Consider the following 14,209-nt stretch of genomic DNA (forward strand, 5'->3'; position numbering starts at 1 on the left):
TATTACCCTGTACTTTCACTGTAACAAACCACGCTTCCTTTCACAGTACAATTCCACCTTTCTTACACGGTAACTTGCTTGGTTTTACCTGTTAATTTTCACAGTAAATACCTGGTAATTAACAGTTATTGCCAGTTCAAAATTCAAAGTTCAAAGTTCAAAATACACCCTGATGGGTAATGGGGAGGATTATAATCTACAATTGCCAGGTAGGTACATGGTAATATCATGGAAATAGAGCACGCTTCCTTTTACATTACAGTTCCTCCTTCCTTACTGGTTACCTATCAGGTAATTACATGGTAGTTGTCAGGAAATGACCTAGTAACAACTGGTCATTTCCTGGTAGGCTACTACCCACGTGTTTCATGGGTAGTACCCATGTAAACACAGTGAATACAGTTACCATGTTATTACCTGGTAGTTGTCAGGAAAAGACTTGGTAATGACCTAGTACCTACTGGGTAACTTGCCTGGTAGCAGAGTAAATACCTGGTAGTTGTTGAAAATACTTGGTATACCTATAGTACCTACATACCTATAGTACCTGCAACCAGGGTATCGTGCCTGGTTGCAGAGTAAATACTTATAAATACCGGGTAGTTAGCTGGTAATTACATACTAAAAACGTATAAATACCTGGTAATTGTCAGGAACATACTTGGTAATTACCTGGCAACCAGTGTGTCATTTACCATGGTAAGTTCCATATAATTACCAGGAGATTATACAGTAAATAGTTATACATACTGGGTAATACTTGGTAATTACTGAGTAATTACTGAGTAATGTAATGTAATGTAATGAAGTTACCATGTAATTACCAGGTAATCAATGGGTAAATACTTATAACTACTACCTGGTTGTTACCTGGTAATACCAGGTACTTACCTATTATTACCAGGTAATTACCTGGTAGTTACCTGGTAATTACCGTACCGTAAAATGAAGGGTTACCGAAATATGTATCCATGTGCCTACATATGTCAAGTAGAAATAGGTATCCATGTGCCTACATATGTCAAGTAGAAATAGGTATCCATGTGCCTACATATGTCAGGTAGAAATATGTATCCATGTGCCTACATATGTCAGGTAGAAATAGGTATCCATGTGCCTACATATGTCAGGTAGAAATATGTATCCATGTGCCTACATATGTCAGGTAGAAATAGGTATCCATGTGCCTACATATGTCAAGTAGAAATAGGTATCCATGTGCCTACATATGTCAAGTAGAAATATGTATCCATGTACCTACATATGTCAGGTAGAAATAGGTATCCATGTGCCTACATATGTCAAGTAGAAATAGGTATCCATGTGCCTACAACAGCAGTGGAAAATAGAGCAGAGGTACAGCGTTTGATGATCTATGTACTTGAGCTGGAGCTTTCTCTGATTTCACCAGAGACCCGTTACTACAGTACCCGTTTTCTACAGTACTGCCGAAAGGCAATGCACCTTATGCAACATTTTCTTTTCAGTCACATTCAGCGAAAATGATTATGTTAATATTATGCCAGTGAGTCTGATTCACTTTTTCCTCCAGAACTTTCTTCTTTACCAAGAACGTGTGTATACTTCTTTTCACATCCACACATCATGAGATCTACAGTATGCCTCCTCTTTCACATTCACCTCTTACCACCGGCTGCTGCATCACTGGCTGAAAGTCTCCACACCAGATCAATAGCTGCAACTGATTCTCACACATTTGGGTGCTGTTAATTAGCTTCAGTGTTGTTTTCCTATCTGTTGTCATATCATATTTGGAGACTGCTGAGGGTCATGTCAAATCCACTTACCTGGTGCTTGGGTGACTCAGTGGTAATGTCCCTGTCAAGAGGGGGGGGCAGACTTCCGCATTTGGAGTTAATCCAGACACAGGTGCACTTGTTTTCTTGATTTTGGTAGCCAAGCTGTACATCTTGTTTATTTTACATTTCCACCAAGTTACTTGTAATTCTCTTGACTCCCTTCTTTCTCCCTTCTTTCAAAACTCTTTGCACCGTCCCTCATATGATTGTGAAACACAATTTCTCTACTTTTAAAATGGAATGAGGTATCTCCTCCATCTCATGCATAATGGATCAGAGATGTCCTATATTGTATGAGGCTGGAACAAGTTCAATTACACTCTACAAGGTTCGGTTGATAAATTCTACAGCAGCCGTCTGTTGTGTTGAAGAGTAGCTGGGGATACTAGAAGACCCTTAGTACAGTAGTTACTTTTCCCATTTATTATCCTTTTTTTCTTTGGTATTCATGCACATTCATGTTCTATTCCTAGTTTAGAGTGTTGTTTTTATGCTTATATTATTGTCTCCACCAGGCCGAAGGCATGGGGAGAGAGTATGTTTTGCACTTCGTCCGTGTGTCCTTCCTTCCGTCCGTCCGTCCTTCCGTCCGTCCGTTATCAGCTAATCTCCGGCACCGTAGGCCCGATCAATGCCAAACTTTGCACACACACTCCCTGGATGCCAACGATGAACCTCTGCCCCACATTTTCCAGAACGGCCTGTTATAGCGCCACCATGAGGCAGCTTTTCACATTTCTTACCTAAAACTGCACCGATCTGCGTGAAACGTTGCATGCACACTCTCTAGAGGCCAAGGACAAACCTTTGACCTGCATTTTCCGCATCTGCCTTTTATAGCGCCACCAGGAGGCCGACTTTTGTAAAACACATTTTTTTATATTACTCCTCCAGATTCTGTCCAAAAATCTCACAAATCGTTACACAGTATCTCTATGGTCATGTGCTCAAGTCGGATCTGTCCGATATTTCATATTCCATCCTAATTGGCTATAATTGGCTTTCACAGTTTGCAAGATTGCCCCGTTTTGAACAAAAGCCTCAAATCATGAACGCAGCATGCAATTTATGTGAAATCTTTCACACATTTTCTTACTAGGCTGAGGAATATATCCCACCCTTTTCACATTGGCCTGTTATAGCGCCACCAACAGGTTGATTTTTGCAAAACACATTTTTGGAACAAAATGCCTCCAAAACATGTTTATATTAATCCTAAACATTTTGCCAAACATCTCACACAGTCCTATCCTCCTGGTGGAGACCTGTTCCCAGAAGGGCACTTTTTCTAGTTTTATATATTGTTTTTTGTTGAAGGTTGACTGTGGTGGGGGGGTTGTAAAACAGAAACACCATGTCCACCATTACCACTGCTATGCCGATGACACCCAGCTGATCCTCTCATTCCCCCCCTCTGATACCCAAGTGGAGGCACGCATTGCTGCTTGTCTGGCTGACATCTCGGAGTGGATGTCGACAAACCACCTGAAGCTCAACCTGGACAAGACCGAGCTGATGTTCCTCCCGGGGAAGGGCTGTCCGCACCGAGACATGGCCATCACCATTGATAATGCTGTGGTGACCTCAACTCGGACTGCGAATAATCTGGGTGTGACCCTGGACGATCAACTGACGTTCTCGGCAAACATCGCATCAGTGACAAGGTCCTGCAGATTCCTCCTCTACAACATCAGGAGGATTCGCCCCTTCCTCACGGAGAAGGCAGCCCAGGTGCTCATCCAGGCTCTCGTCATCTCCCGCCTGGACTACTGCAACTCCCTCCTTGCTGGTGCTCCGGCATCTGCCATCAGACCTCTGGAGCTTGTTCAGAAAGCTGCGGCTCGTCTGGTGTTCAACCGCCCCAAGTTCTCCCACACAACCATCCTTCTCCGTTCTCTACACTGGCTCCCCGTAGCGGCTCGCATCCAGTTCAAAACCCTGGTGTTAGCCTATAGGGCAGTGAAAGGAACAGCTCCTTCCTACCTCCGGGCTATGGTCGATGCCTACACCCCTGCCCGACCACTTCGGTCTGCCACCTCGGGGCGACTGATTGCCTCGTCACTCAAGGGTCCTTCTGGCCGATCCACACGGTCACGACTCTTTTCTGTTCTGGCCCCACAGTGGTGGAATGAACTTCCCACTGATGTTAGGACAGCAGAGTCACTGCCCATATTTCGCCGCAGGTTGAAAACCCACCTCTTCAGGAAACACTACCCTTCCTCTCTGCCTGACCTACTTGTTGTTAACTAGTTGTACGAACGCTTGTTTTCTATTGTTGTATTGTTTATTGGATCTTGTTTAGTCGATACACTTAATTGTTTTAGCTCATGCTCATTTGATTTAGCTATTTTGTCTCATCTGTTTAAGGAAATAGGTAGCTGATATATTGCACTTTTACCTTAGCGCTAGGTATACTCTTGGTTGCTTGTTTTTGCAGAAAATGCACTAAAGACTTCTGGTGATTAGTAGTTTTTGTTCCCTACCTATGTTGAATACACTTATTGTAAGTCGCTTTGGATAAATGGATAAATGCTAAATGACTGTAATGTAATGTAATGTAATGTACTCTGTGCTGATAGGAAGCAGCACATTTATATTAACTTAAATCTGTGGAATAATGCAGAAGGTAAATGCAGTGCTTGTGCACAGTGTGGCTAAACATTACAACACAGGAAGGAAATAAGCCCTATATAGTGACATTAGCGTGACGACGTGGTTCTCCCTTAAGCTAATTTTAATATATAAGATTAAGGCAGGCCAGGGATCCTTTTAACAAGCTATTTTCTTAATTCATTGTATTACCATAGAGGGGTCAAGAACCTCTAGGGTGCCACAGGCCTTGTGTTTGGAAAGCTACTGTATGTGAGCTGAGCTGAAGTGAATTGCTCGGCCAGAAAGTAACGTTGTAAATACCAATATCCCTCACCAAGCACAGGCAAGCAGTGACATAACATAATAAACCAGTTTTATTAGAGACACTGCATCAGTGAGTCTACATCTGCTAGGTGAACCCATTGAGGTTAGATTCAAAAGGCTGGACAAAATAATTTGGTCCACTTCACAAACTGTACCATTCTGTAGATGGAAGACAAAGAAAGAGAATCGACAGTATCTCAATAAAATGAGCCAGTAGATAAAGCTCCCAACTTATTTCCCCCTTTGCGCCACTGTACTGTTGGTTTTGGAGGGGTGCTATCCCCTCCAACTTCTGGCTTTCAGACATGACGTCATGGGGCAGCCAAATCTATGGACTTTTAATGTTTGTCTTATTCATGCACCCCCAAAAATCACGCAAAAATCAGCATGCCCCTCTGACGTCATGTGGCAGCCAAGTCTATGGACTTTTTATGTTTGCTTTAAGCATGCCCCCGTGACAATGCGTGACATACAAAAGCAAACAAAGGCGCCCCTCTCTTCACGCGAGTGTGATTCTTTAAAACAATGAGCCACATACTGCAGAGAAATACGCAATCGTTTTTTCAACTAGGTGATTTGTCCATCTCCTAATTTATTTAAATCTCTCTTTCTTATCTCTCCCCTTCTCGGGTTTGTGTCCCTCGAATACCGTAGTCACTACTCTCACAGCGCTCTGGCCCAGGGCTCAGTTCACAATCCATTTAACATTCATTCTCTGATCAAAATCAACTGCTAAATTCAGAGCACGGAGATTGATTTTTTCATTCATTTATTTTCACAGGAATACATTGAGGGGTGAACCCTCATTGTCAATGATGCAGAGATTCTAACAGGCAGATATACAATTAAAATGAAATGAAAAATGGAGTAAATAAAACAAAGACAAAACAAAAACAAATGTAAATCCAGACAATAAGAACACAAACAATCAATATCCGTTAACACATTACCCATTAAGACTATTACATTGAAAAACATTACGATTTCTAACCATAATTATAAGATGTCCTGTTGATATCAAGGAGCCAATATTGTAATTGCATTGTAATAGTCGTTTAATAGCAATATGAATAATGACCATGGAGATAAAGGGTTATTCTCTGGGTAGGTACAAAATAATGAGTTGATATTTTCCCTCATTCTAATCCATTGAGACTTGATATGATATGATATAGTACTTTATTGTCAGTTCACACTGAAATTTGTCTTGCGACACAGCAGCCAAGTATGCAGAACACATACAGTATACACACATTTGACATAACACAAAGAACAAGACAATTTACATACATAAAGACATGAAGACAAGAGAAATATCCACCGCTTAGATTATCCTGTGGCTACTACGACTCCTGATTAAGCCTCAAGGTCGACTGGTGGACAAAGGACCTCTTTAGTCTGCCCTTATTGTATGCTGGTACACCATATGTGACCGGGTTTGGCAAATAGGCCCTCATCTCGACCAGAGTAATTTTTCAGTTTTTTACAGATTATTAAAGTACAGAATGTAAGCTTTCATATGATGTATCATTCAATGAAATTGGAATATTTGAAGAAGATATGACCATTTTAAAATGATTGTGCCGTTTTACCCAAAGCTGAGAAAAACCCCTTTGAATGTTCACAACATTCACAACATTCACAAAACAAGCCTACTTTGACTTATAAATGTATACATTTAATTTGCCCAAATCAATAATCTGTTGGAATGAAAACCTTCTTCAACATTCAAACTGTGTTAAAAAAAAATCTAGTTTATTTTAGATTTTCTGCCTTTTCATTATAGGCGAGATGAGGACCATTTTGCTAGACCTGGTCACATATCTCCTTCCTGAAGGTAGCAACCTATATTCTCCATACAACACATGCTTAGTATTAGAGGTGATATTCCTTGCTAACCTTAGGATGCTGTTATCATACATGGATGTATAAAGTTTCTGAAGTTGTTGTCCAACAATCTTTGAACAAATGTTCAGTTGTTGCAGCATTTGTGACTTTAGGGCTGCAGACAAACATCCATACCAGGTGGTACTAGAGTAGCCAACTGAAGAACACAAGTGAAAAACAAAAGAAGAATCTGTCTACTAGCAGTCTAGCACCGAAGGATCTTAGACGGCGAAGGAAGTAGATTCTTTGCTTTGTTTTCTTATGGTGAAAGAAGATGGTCTATTACTACTCCTAGGTATTTGTACGAACATACCTGGTTGATCGGTTCACCATGAATAGTAATGGGGGATCTGTGTATCTCTTTTGTCATGGTCAAACCCTTTTTACACTAACCTGAATTAACTAAGACTACAGTCATTTCATGTTGGCACCGTTTTATAACCTGACCAGGCAGTGTAGGTACTATTTATAGAAATACTTTGTGGTGTCCCAGATTTAATATTTCCCCAAGGTCAAAAGACAAAATCATCATGGATTTCCCAGTAGATAATGCCAGCAGTGTCGCATTGTAGCATTAGTAACCTTATTTCTGGGAGAACAGTACACTTTTGCATCTTTATTGAGTATTCGAAATATAGACCGATGCCACGGCCTATTCGGGACTGATGAAAGTCGGGAACGATGCAAGTTGGAAATGCATGACGAGAGAGAGAGATGAGAGATGAGATGAGATATACTTTATTAATCCCAGAGGGGAAATTGAAGCGTTACAACAGCACAATGTGACACATAGAAAGCTAAAACTACTGGACAGACAGAAACACAAAAACAGACACAAATGGACATAAACCACACAAGACCAGCACCACTAAGGACCATATGCCATTCGGGGGGGGGGGGGGGGGGGGGAGTTCTTATGCATTGTATAGTTTGATAGCAGTTGGCATAAAAGAGAGTCTGTATCGTTCCGTGTGCATCCTCGGGGGGAGTGTGAGCCTACGGCTGAAAGTGCTCACCCTATCCTGCAGCACACCATAGAAGGGGTGGGAGGGATTAGCCAGCATGGAGTCCAGTTTGACCCCGATCCTCCTCTCCGCGACTGACTGCAGGCTCTCCATTCGGAGGCCAACAACAGAGCTGGCCTTCTTTATGATTTTATTGAGCCTGTTGAGCTCACCGGCCTTGATGCCCCCCTCCCCAGCATACCACAGCATAAAACAGAACGCTGGCCACAACAGACTGATAGAACATCACAAGTAGCTTGCTACATACTCCAAAGGACTTGAGCCTCCTCAGGAGGTACAGTCTGCTCTGACCCTTTTTGTACACAGCCTCTGTATTGACTCTCCAGTCGAGGTCTTTGTTCAGGTGTACACCCAGGAACTTGTAGGAGTCCACAATCTCCACCTCCTCCCCCTGGATGGTGATGGGTGCTGGCCGGGTTCCTCCTCTTGCTCCGCCTGGCGTCGAACACCAGCTCTTTGGTTTTCCTGATGTTCAGCAGTAGGTGGTTCCGTTCAGCCCAGCCAATGAAGTTCTCCACCACGCTTCTGTACTCCTCATCATTGTCCTCAGTGATGCAGCCCACAATGGAGGAGTCATCGGAGAACTTCTGAAGATGGCAAGTATCGGAGTTGAAGCTGAAGTCGGAGGTATAAATGGTGAACAGGACGGTTCCCTGGGGAACTTCAGTGCTTCCCATCAACACGTCGGACTGGCAGCCTTGTAGCCGCACAAAAACCTACCGTTTATGCAATATCCGTAGTACCCATTGTCAGAGTACCAGTTGTACCCGTCTATTATTCTGTGTAAGGCATGCCCAAATATGGTGTCCACTGTCCAGGCCAGTCTATGAGTCAAGTTTATTATTTATTCAGATAAAGAATAAGATCGGTGAGCCAATATTATACAGCGCTTGCTCCATGCATGCCCCGCCCCTCTAGACCAGAATGCACGCTGGCTGGGGCAGGCTAGGAAGACAGTAGACAAGACAGATTCAGAGCTCTGCAGTTGATCACCCCAAACATTTTGTAACCGTGATCAGCACTACTTTAGTTATCGGCCGTGAATAAAGCTTGTTTTGATTGGAAAATCGGAATCTGTTAAAAGAATCAGAGATAAAAGCATTTAAAAAATGTAAACCACTGGAAGTGCATGGGTGAGGCCATCTTGTTTCCGGTTCATTGCCTGTTTATAGCAACCCAGAGCTATTCACATGTAGCATACGACCGTGACAACTTAATCAATATAAAACATTAAAAGACGAGTATACTCGTCCTTGGCAGGCTACGGTGCTATTTGAAAAGACGAGCATAACCATTAACAACAGATTAATCAATTTAACTCACTGGAGGGTGTGTGGATGCTTTCACATTGATAACGAACAGCTGAAGTTCCATGTCTTCCATGAGAGGATATTGATCTTAGAAAAGGTCAACAGAAAATAGGTCTAATTGGAATTAATTAATGTCTGCCTGGAGGAGTGACTAAATGTTCAACCGATAAAATCAGTTCGATAACACAGTTATGAAACTACATAATTGTCTCCACCAGGCCGAAGGCATGGGGAGAGAGTATGTTTTGCACTCCGTCCGTGTGTGTGTGTGTGTGTGTGTGTCCGTCCGTCCGTCCTTCCGTCCGTCCGTTACCAGCTAATCTCCGGCACCGTTAACCCGGTCGATGCCAAACTTTGCACACACACTCCCTGGATGCCAACGATGAACCTCTGCCCCGCATTTTCCAGAACGGCCTGTTATAGCGCCACCATGAGGCAGCTTTTCAATTTTTTTACCTAAAACTGCACCGATCTGCGTGAAACGTTGCATGCACACTCCCTAGAGGCCAAGGACAAACCTTTGACCTGCATTTTCCGCATCTGCCTTTTATAGCGCCACCAGGAGGCCGACTTTTGTAAAACACATTTTTTTATATTACTCCTCCAGATTCTGTCCAAAAATCTCACAAATCGTTACACAGTATCTCTATGGTCGTGTGCTCAAGTCGGATCTGTCCGATATTTCATATTCCATCCTAATTGGCTATAATTGGCTTTCACAGTTTGCAAGATTGCCCCGTTTTGAACAAAAGCCTCAAATCATGAACGCAGCATGCAATTTACGTGAAATCTTTCACACATTTTCTTACTAGGCTGAGGTATATATCCCACCCTTTTCACATTGGCCTGTTATAGCGCCACCAACAGGTTGATTTTTGCAAAACAAAATGCCTCAAATCATCCAATTGCCATCAAAGGCAAACATGTTTATATTACTCCTAAACATTTTGCCAAACATCTCACACAGTCCTATCCTCCTGGTGGAGACCTGTGCCCAGAAGGGCACTTTTTCTAGTTGGACTTGGTTTCTTGTGACCCTACCATTAACATCCTATGGCAGGCAAAATGTCAAAAATGTCAAACTTTCCTAGTAGCATGTGATATGTCAAACTAGGGGGTTTTCATGACAAATGTGATGAGGTCAGCACATTTTGGGCACAAAAATTCCACGCACGCACGCACGCACGCACGCACGCACGCACGCACGCATGCACGCACACACACACACACACACACACACACACACACACACACACACGTGTGTGTGTGTGTGTGTGTGTGTGTGTGTGTGTGTGTGTGTGTGTGTGTGTGGTGTGTGGGTGTGTGGGTGGGTGGTGGTAGTGGTAAATAGAGAAGGATCTCAGAGGAATAGGGAGAGATACAAGCAATAACATTAAATTAAGTAGCAACAGCAGTAATAAGGGCTATGACAGCAAGATTAAAATGTAAGATATTCCACAGCGCCTCAAGCCGAAATCAGGCTGATCGTCTCAGGACTCAGGAGCGGACACATGATTGAGCCTTTTCATTTTGATCACACGGTTCTACTGGCATAAAGGTTTGGTTAACACATGATGCTGTCTGGCTGGATAGTTCACTCTCTGTAGGTGTCCTTACTGGTACCTTTGAATAATTATGCTGAATATGTAATATGTTTGAATATGTCTTTCTGGCATGTTGAAATCAATGATCAAATCCCACACAATACAATGTAAACTTGACTCTTGTGGTTAAGATAAACATCATTCTTACTACTTATCAACCACAGGGGTCTGTGGAGCAGCTTGAATAAGTGTTTTCCTTTTTTCATTTTAGGATTTTATTTTGAAAATCAAGGTACACGGATTAGCTTGGATATAAACTAATGTTCTCCTTTAAGATTCTGAACAATCGATAGGGACAGCTCCAGTTGTTAAATGTGTGAAGATTACACAGATAGTGATTACTGCTGTTACGACACCTGAATTCCCCCATGTGGATCACCAAAGGTCTATCTGTGCAGATGTTGATGGTTGGTGTCTACTGCAGTAATAAGTGTGTGCGTATACGTGCGTGTACAATTATTTGTTTTAAAACAGAACTAAAGACTTTCTGTTTGCCACTGCCTTTGCTTGAGTTGCTTTTGTTTTTATTTCTCATCTGCACTGTAATTGTATAAAAGCTGTTCTCATAACAATTAAATTAAAATATTCAGATTGTTGGCCTCACATCAATGTTTGTCACAAGACAGCTTGCTTAGTACACATAAAACAGTGAGGCTTTACTTAGTAAATAAAGAAATGCTCCCACACAGGCTTAGGTTCCCATCGTTCCCATCCTTCTGTCCCCAGATAACTTGAAGAGTGTGCCAACAAAATGATTCTGTCACCCAGATTCTTGAATACTTTCAGTGGCATAGAACATTGATCAGCTCTTCTGCCAGCGAAATGCAACTGGATTAGCAATTTGCATATTAAAGCGAGTTAATTTGCATTTGTGCAACTTCATTCAAATAGAAATCTTGATACCAAAGTCGCCCTGAGGGCGAGAAGCGACCTCACCCTAAAGGGCGAGGTTGTGCACGCATCCGCCTGGGTGACGGCAGACAGTAGACTGCTGGGCAAGCGCTGGCGCTTTGGCATGGAGGGTCAGATCAACATATGGAATGAATTCTGTACTGGCCATATATGGAGCGTCTTGAGTGGGTTTGATGAGGTCAGATCAACATATGGAATGTCAGAACTCGGAACAGGAAGGACGGGTGGGGTAGGAACAACATATGGAATGTCAGAACAGGTCAGCTCCATATATGGAGAAGTGTAGAGTTGTTGGCCGGCTCCATATATGCAGATCTAGGTGATGATCCAGTCTTCTCCATGTATGGTTATATACCGTATGGTGGCGTGAAACAGGTATGGCCAGGGTTCATGGCCATATATAGCGTGTCTTGAGTGTAGAGGGTTTGATGATGTCAGACTGACATATGGAGCATGTCATGCTGTCACAGGGTGTGATATCACGAAGGTTGACTGACAACCATATAAGGAGATCTAAGGGTCTCCAAGATGTCACGTGATGTCACAAAGTCAGATCCATTTATGGAGATCTAAGGGTCTCCATGATGTCACGAGATGTCACAAGGCGTGATGGATTGGCAACCATATATGGAGGCATGCCCACGGACCGACAGTTTTGCAGGTTTCATAGTAAACTGCGACCTTCGGTCCATTTCTTACGGTTCTTGCCTTTATAATGCCTTTACTATGTTCCAGTTGCCACACACTCCACATGCACACTACAGCGATATTATAGTTTTGTATTTTTCGCTAGTTTATTTTGTGGTTTTTTTGTGCAGTTTAGTTTCCTTTAGTTTCCAGAGTGGGTTTGCTTGTACAGTACAGTAACTATAACAATACATGTATAGTTGTTTTCTTTCGTTTTTAATTAACTACTTCTGGCAAATGTGCTCTATTACAATTCCCATCTTTCTTTGGGGGAGTCTCTTTTAATAGCTCTTGGGTTCTATAAGGTGAGATGTCTAAAAGGCATGACTCTAACTGTACTCCTAAAGTCATGTCTCTGCTGTGATATTATTCTCTCAGCTCCACCTCTCGTCTTATTAAGACTGTAAATCCCTGTCTGGTAGTTATTTGCACTATATCTCAGCAGACTATGTCTATGTCAGCTGCGACCATGAACTGAACATAGTAGCTTATATAAGCCACTCTTGGACGGTCTGTGTCCAAAATGTTCAAATGCAAACCGAGAGCTGGTGGCAGCTTATAGTATTCCATGCTTGTTTTGTGGTTGGTCAACTTTTTTCTCCTCTGTGCACTGCTTCCGTCCCCATTCAGGTGTCTGATGATGACTCATCCGACTCCCCGGAGCCAGGGCCAGTTACCTGCATGGAGCCCTTCCTGGTGCGGAGGCTCTCCTGCCGGACGATTCAGCTGCCCCCACTGGCCTTCAGACAGGCAGAGCAGTACTACTTTGACCGCAAACCCGAGTCAGACACAGTCACGATGCCGCCACGCCCTACCACACTGCCTCTACGCACCCCGCCCATCATTGCCATAACCTCTGCAGATGCTAGCAGGTAATTGGTCACCGGGGAGCATTGTGTCCCATCTTTATAGTATTGGTATGACCCGGCCTGGGAATCAAACACCCAACCTCCCAGTCTCAGGACAGACCACTTAGTGTGTGTGTGGCCTATGTATCTTATTCTTTGTCATGCTCATGGTTTAAACCAAATACCTTTGCCATACCACAACGTTTTATTTTTTTCCCCATACATTTATGACCTACTTTTTCGTATGACAGCTTCGTGCAAAAGTAGCACAGCTACAGTACACACTCTCAATGCATAACAATGTTATGCGCTTCCAGCGTGTAGATCTGCCATTTCAAATGAAAGTGGTTAAGTCTGTGGGTTTTGTAAATATTGAACCAATGAAAAGTATTAACAATACTAAAAAAACTATATTTTTATATATATTAATAAAATAAAATAAAATAATTATTTAAAATAAGTTCCTGAAAAGTATTGTTTTGGACATGTGGGGTTTCTGCCTGAAAGCAATGGTATGCAGGAAGATAAATCACAGTGAAAGGCATTGGTTTATTTTTGGGAACTCAACCCTCACTGTCATTATGTTCTCTAAAGTTATTTAAATGTTCCCTGACAAATAGCTAAAATAGCCAATCTACTGTACAAGCTCACAACGTGTTACATTATGACATTGACGTTGTGAGCTTACGACCGATGCCAAACTGTGCACACACCCTCCCTGGATGCCAACAATGAACCTCTGCCCCAATTATTAAACAGCGGTTGTTATAACGCCACAATGAGGCCGACACATTTCTTTACATTACTAGTCATGCCATCAACACGGTCCACAGACCTGTCCGCTTCCCCTTGTTCAATCCCCATTGGCTAAGATTGCAGGATTGGTCCGTTAATTTATGAACAAAAGGCCTCAAATCATGAACACACTCATATATTAATTTACTTATATCGATCCTATAAACAATTTAATATAGTTGTAGTTTTGCACACTCAAATTCATAATTAACGTTTTGGAGCTCTGGCTCATGGACTAAGAACCAAAAAGAAGTGAACTGGTTCCCATTGGGAACCAACCGGTGGAAAAGGGGTCACAGAGTGCAATTGCAAATGGCAAAGGAAGAAATGGCACTTGGAATTTTTCACATCAGCCTCATGGTGGCGCTATAACTGGCCCATTCGTGTTTTTACCTATGACTGCAC

The 14,209-nt window shown here is 42.5% G+C and overlaps 1 protein-coding gene across 1 annotated transcript in view; it reads left to right on the forward strand.

Moving 5' to 3' along the window:
- The window catches only part of pde4d (phosphodiesterase 4D, cAMP-specific), a gene marked incomplete at its 3' end in the record, with an annotated part of 302,156 nt that overhangs the window by 41,186 nt on the left and 246,761 nt on the right, over positions 1 to 14,209 (forward strand). Inside the window, exon 3 of the mRNA XM_079515189.1 lies at positions 12,792 to 13,033. Coding sequence (XP_079371315.1) covers positions 12,792 to 13,033 — 242 coding nt within the window. The remainder of the gene's footprint in view (positions 1 to 12,791; positions 13,034 to 14,209) is intronic.

The sequence above is a fragment of the Electrona antarctica genome (genome assembly GCF_951216825.1).
Source record: "Electrona antarctica genome assembly, chromosome: 12".
In the NCBI taxonomy this organism is placed as follows: Eukaryota; Metazoa; Chordata; class Actinopteri; order Myctophiformes; family Myctophidae; genus Electrona; species Electrona antarctica.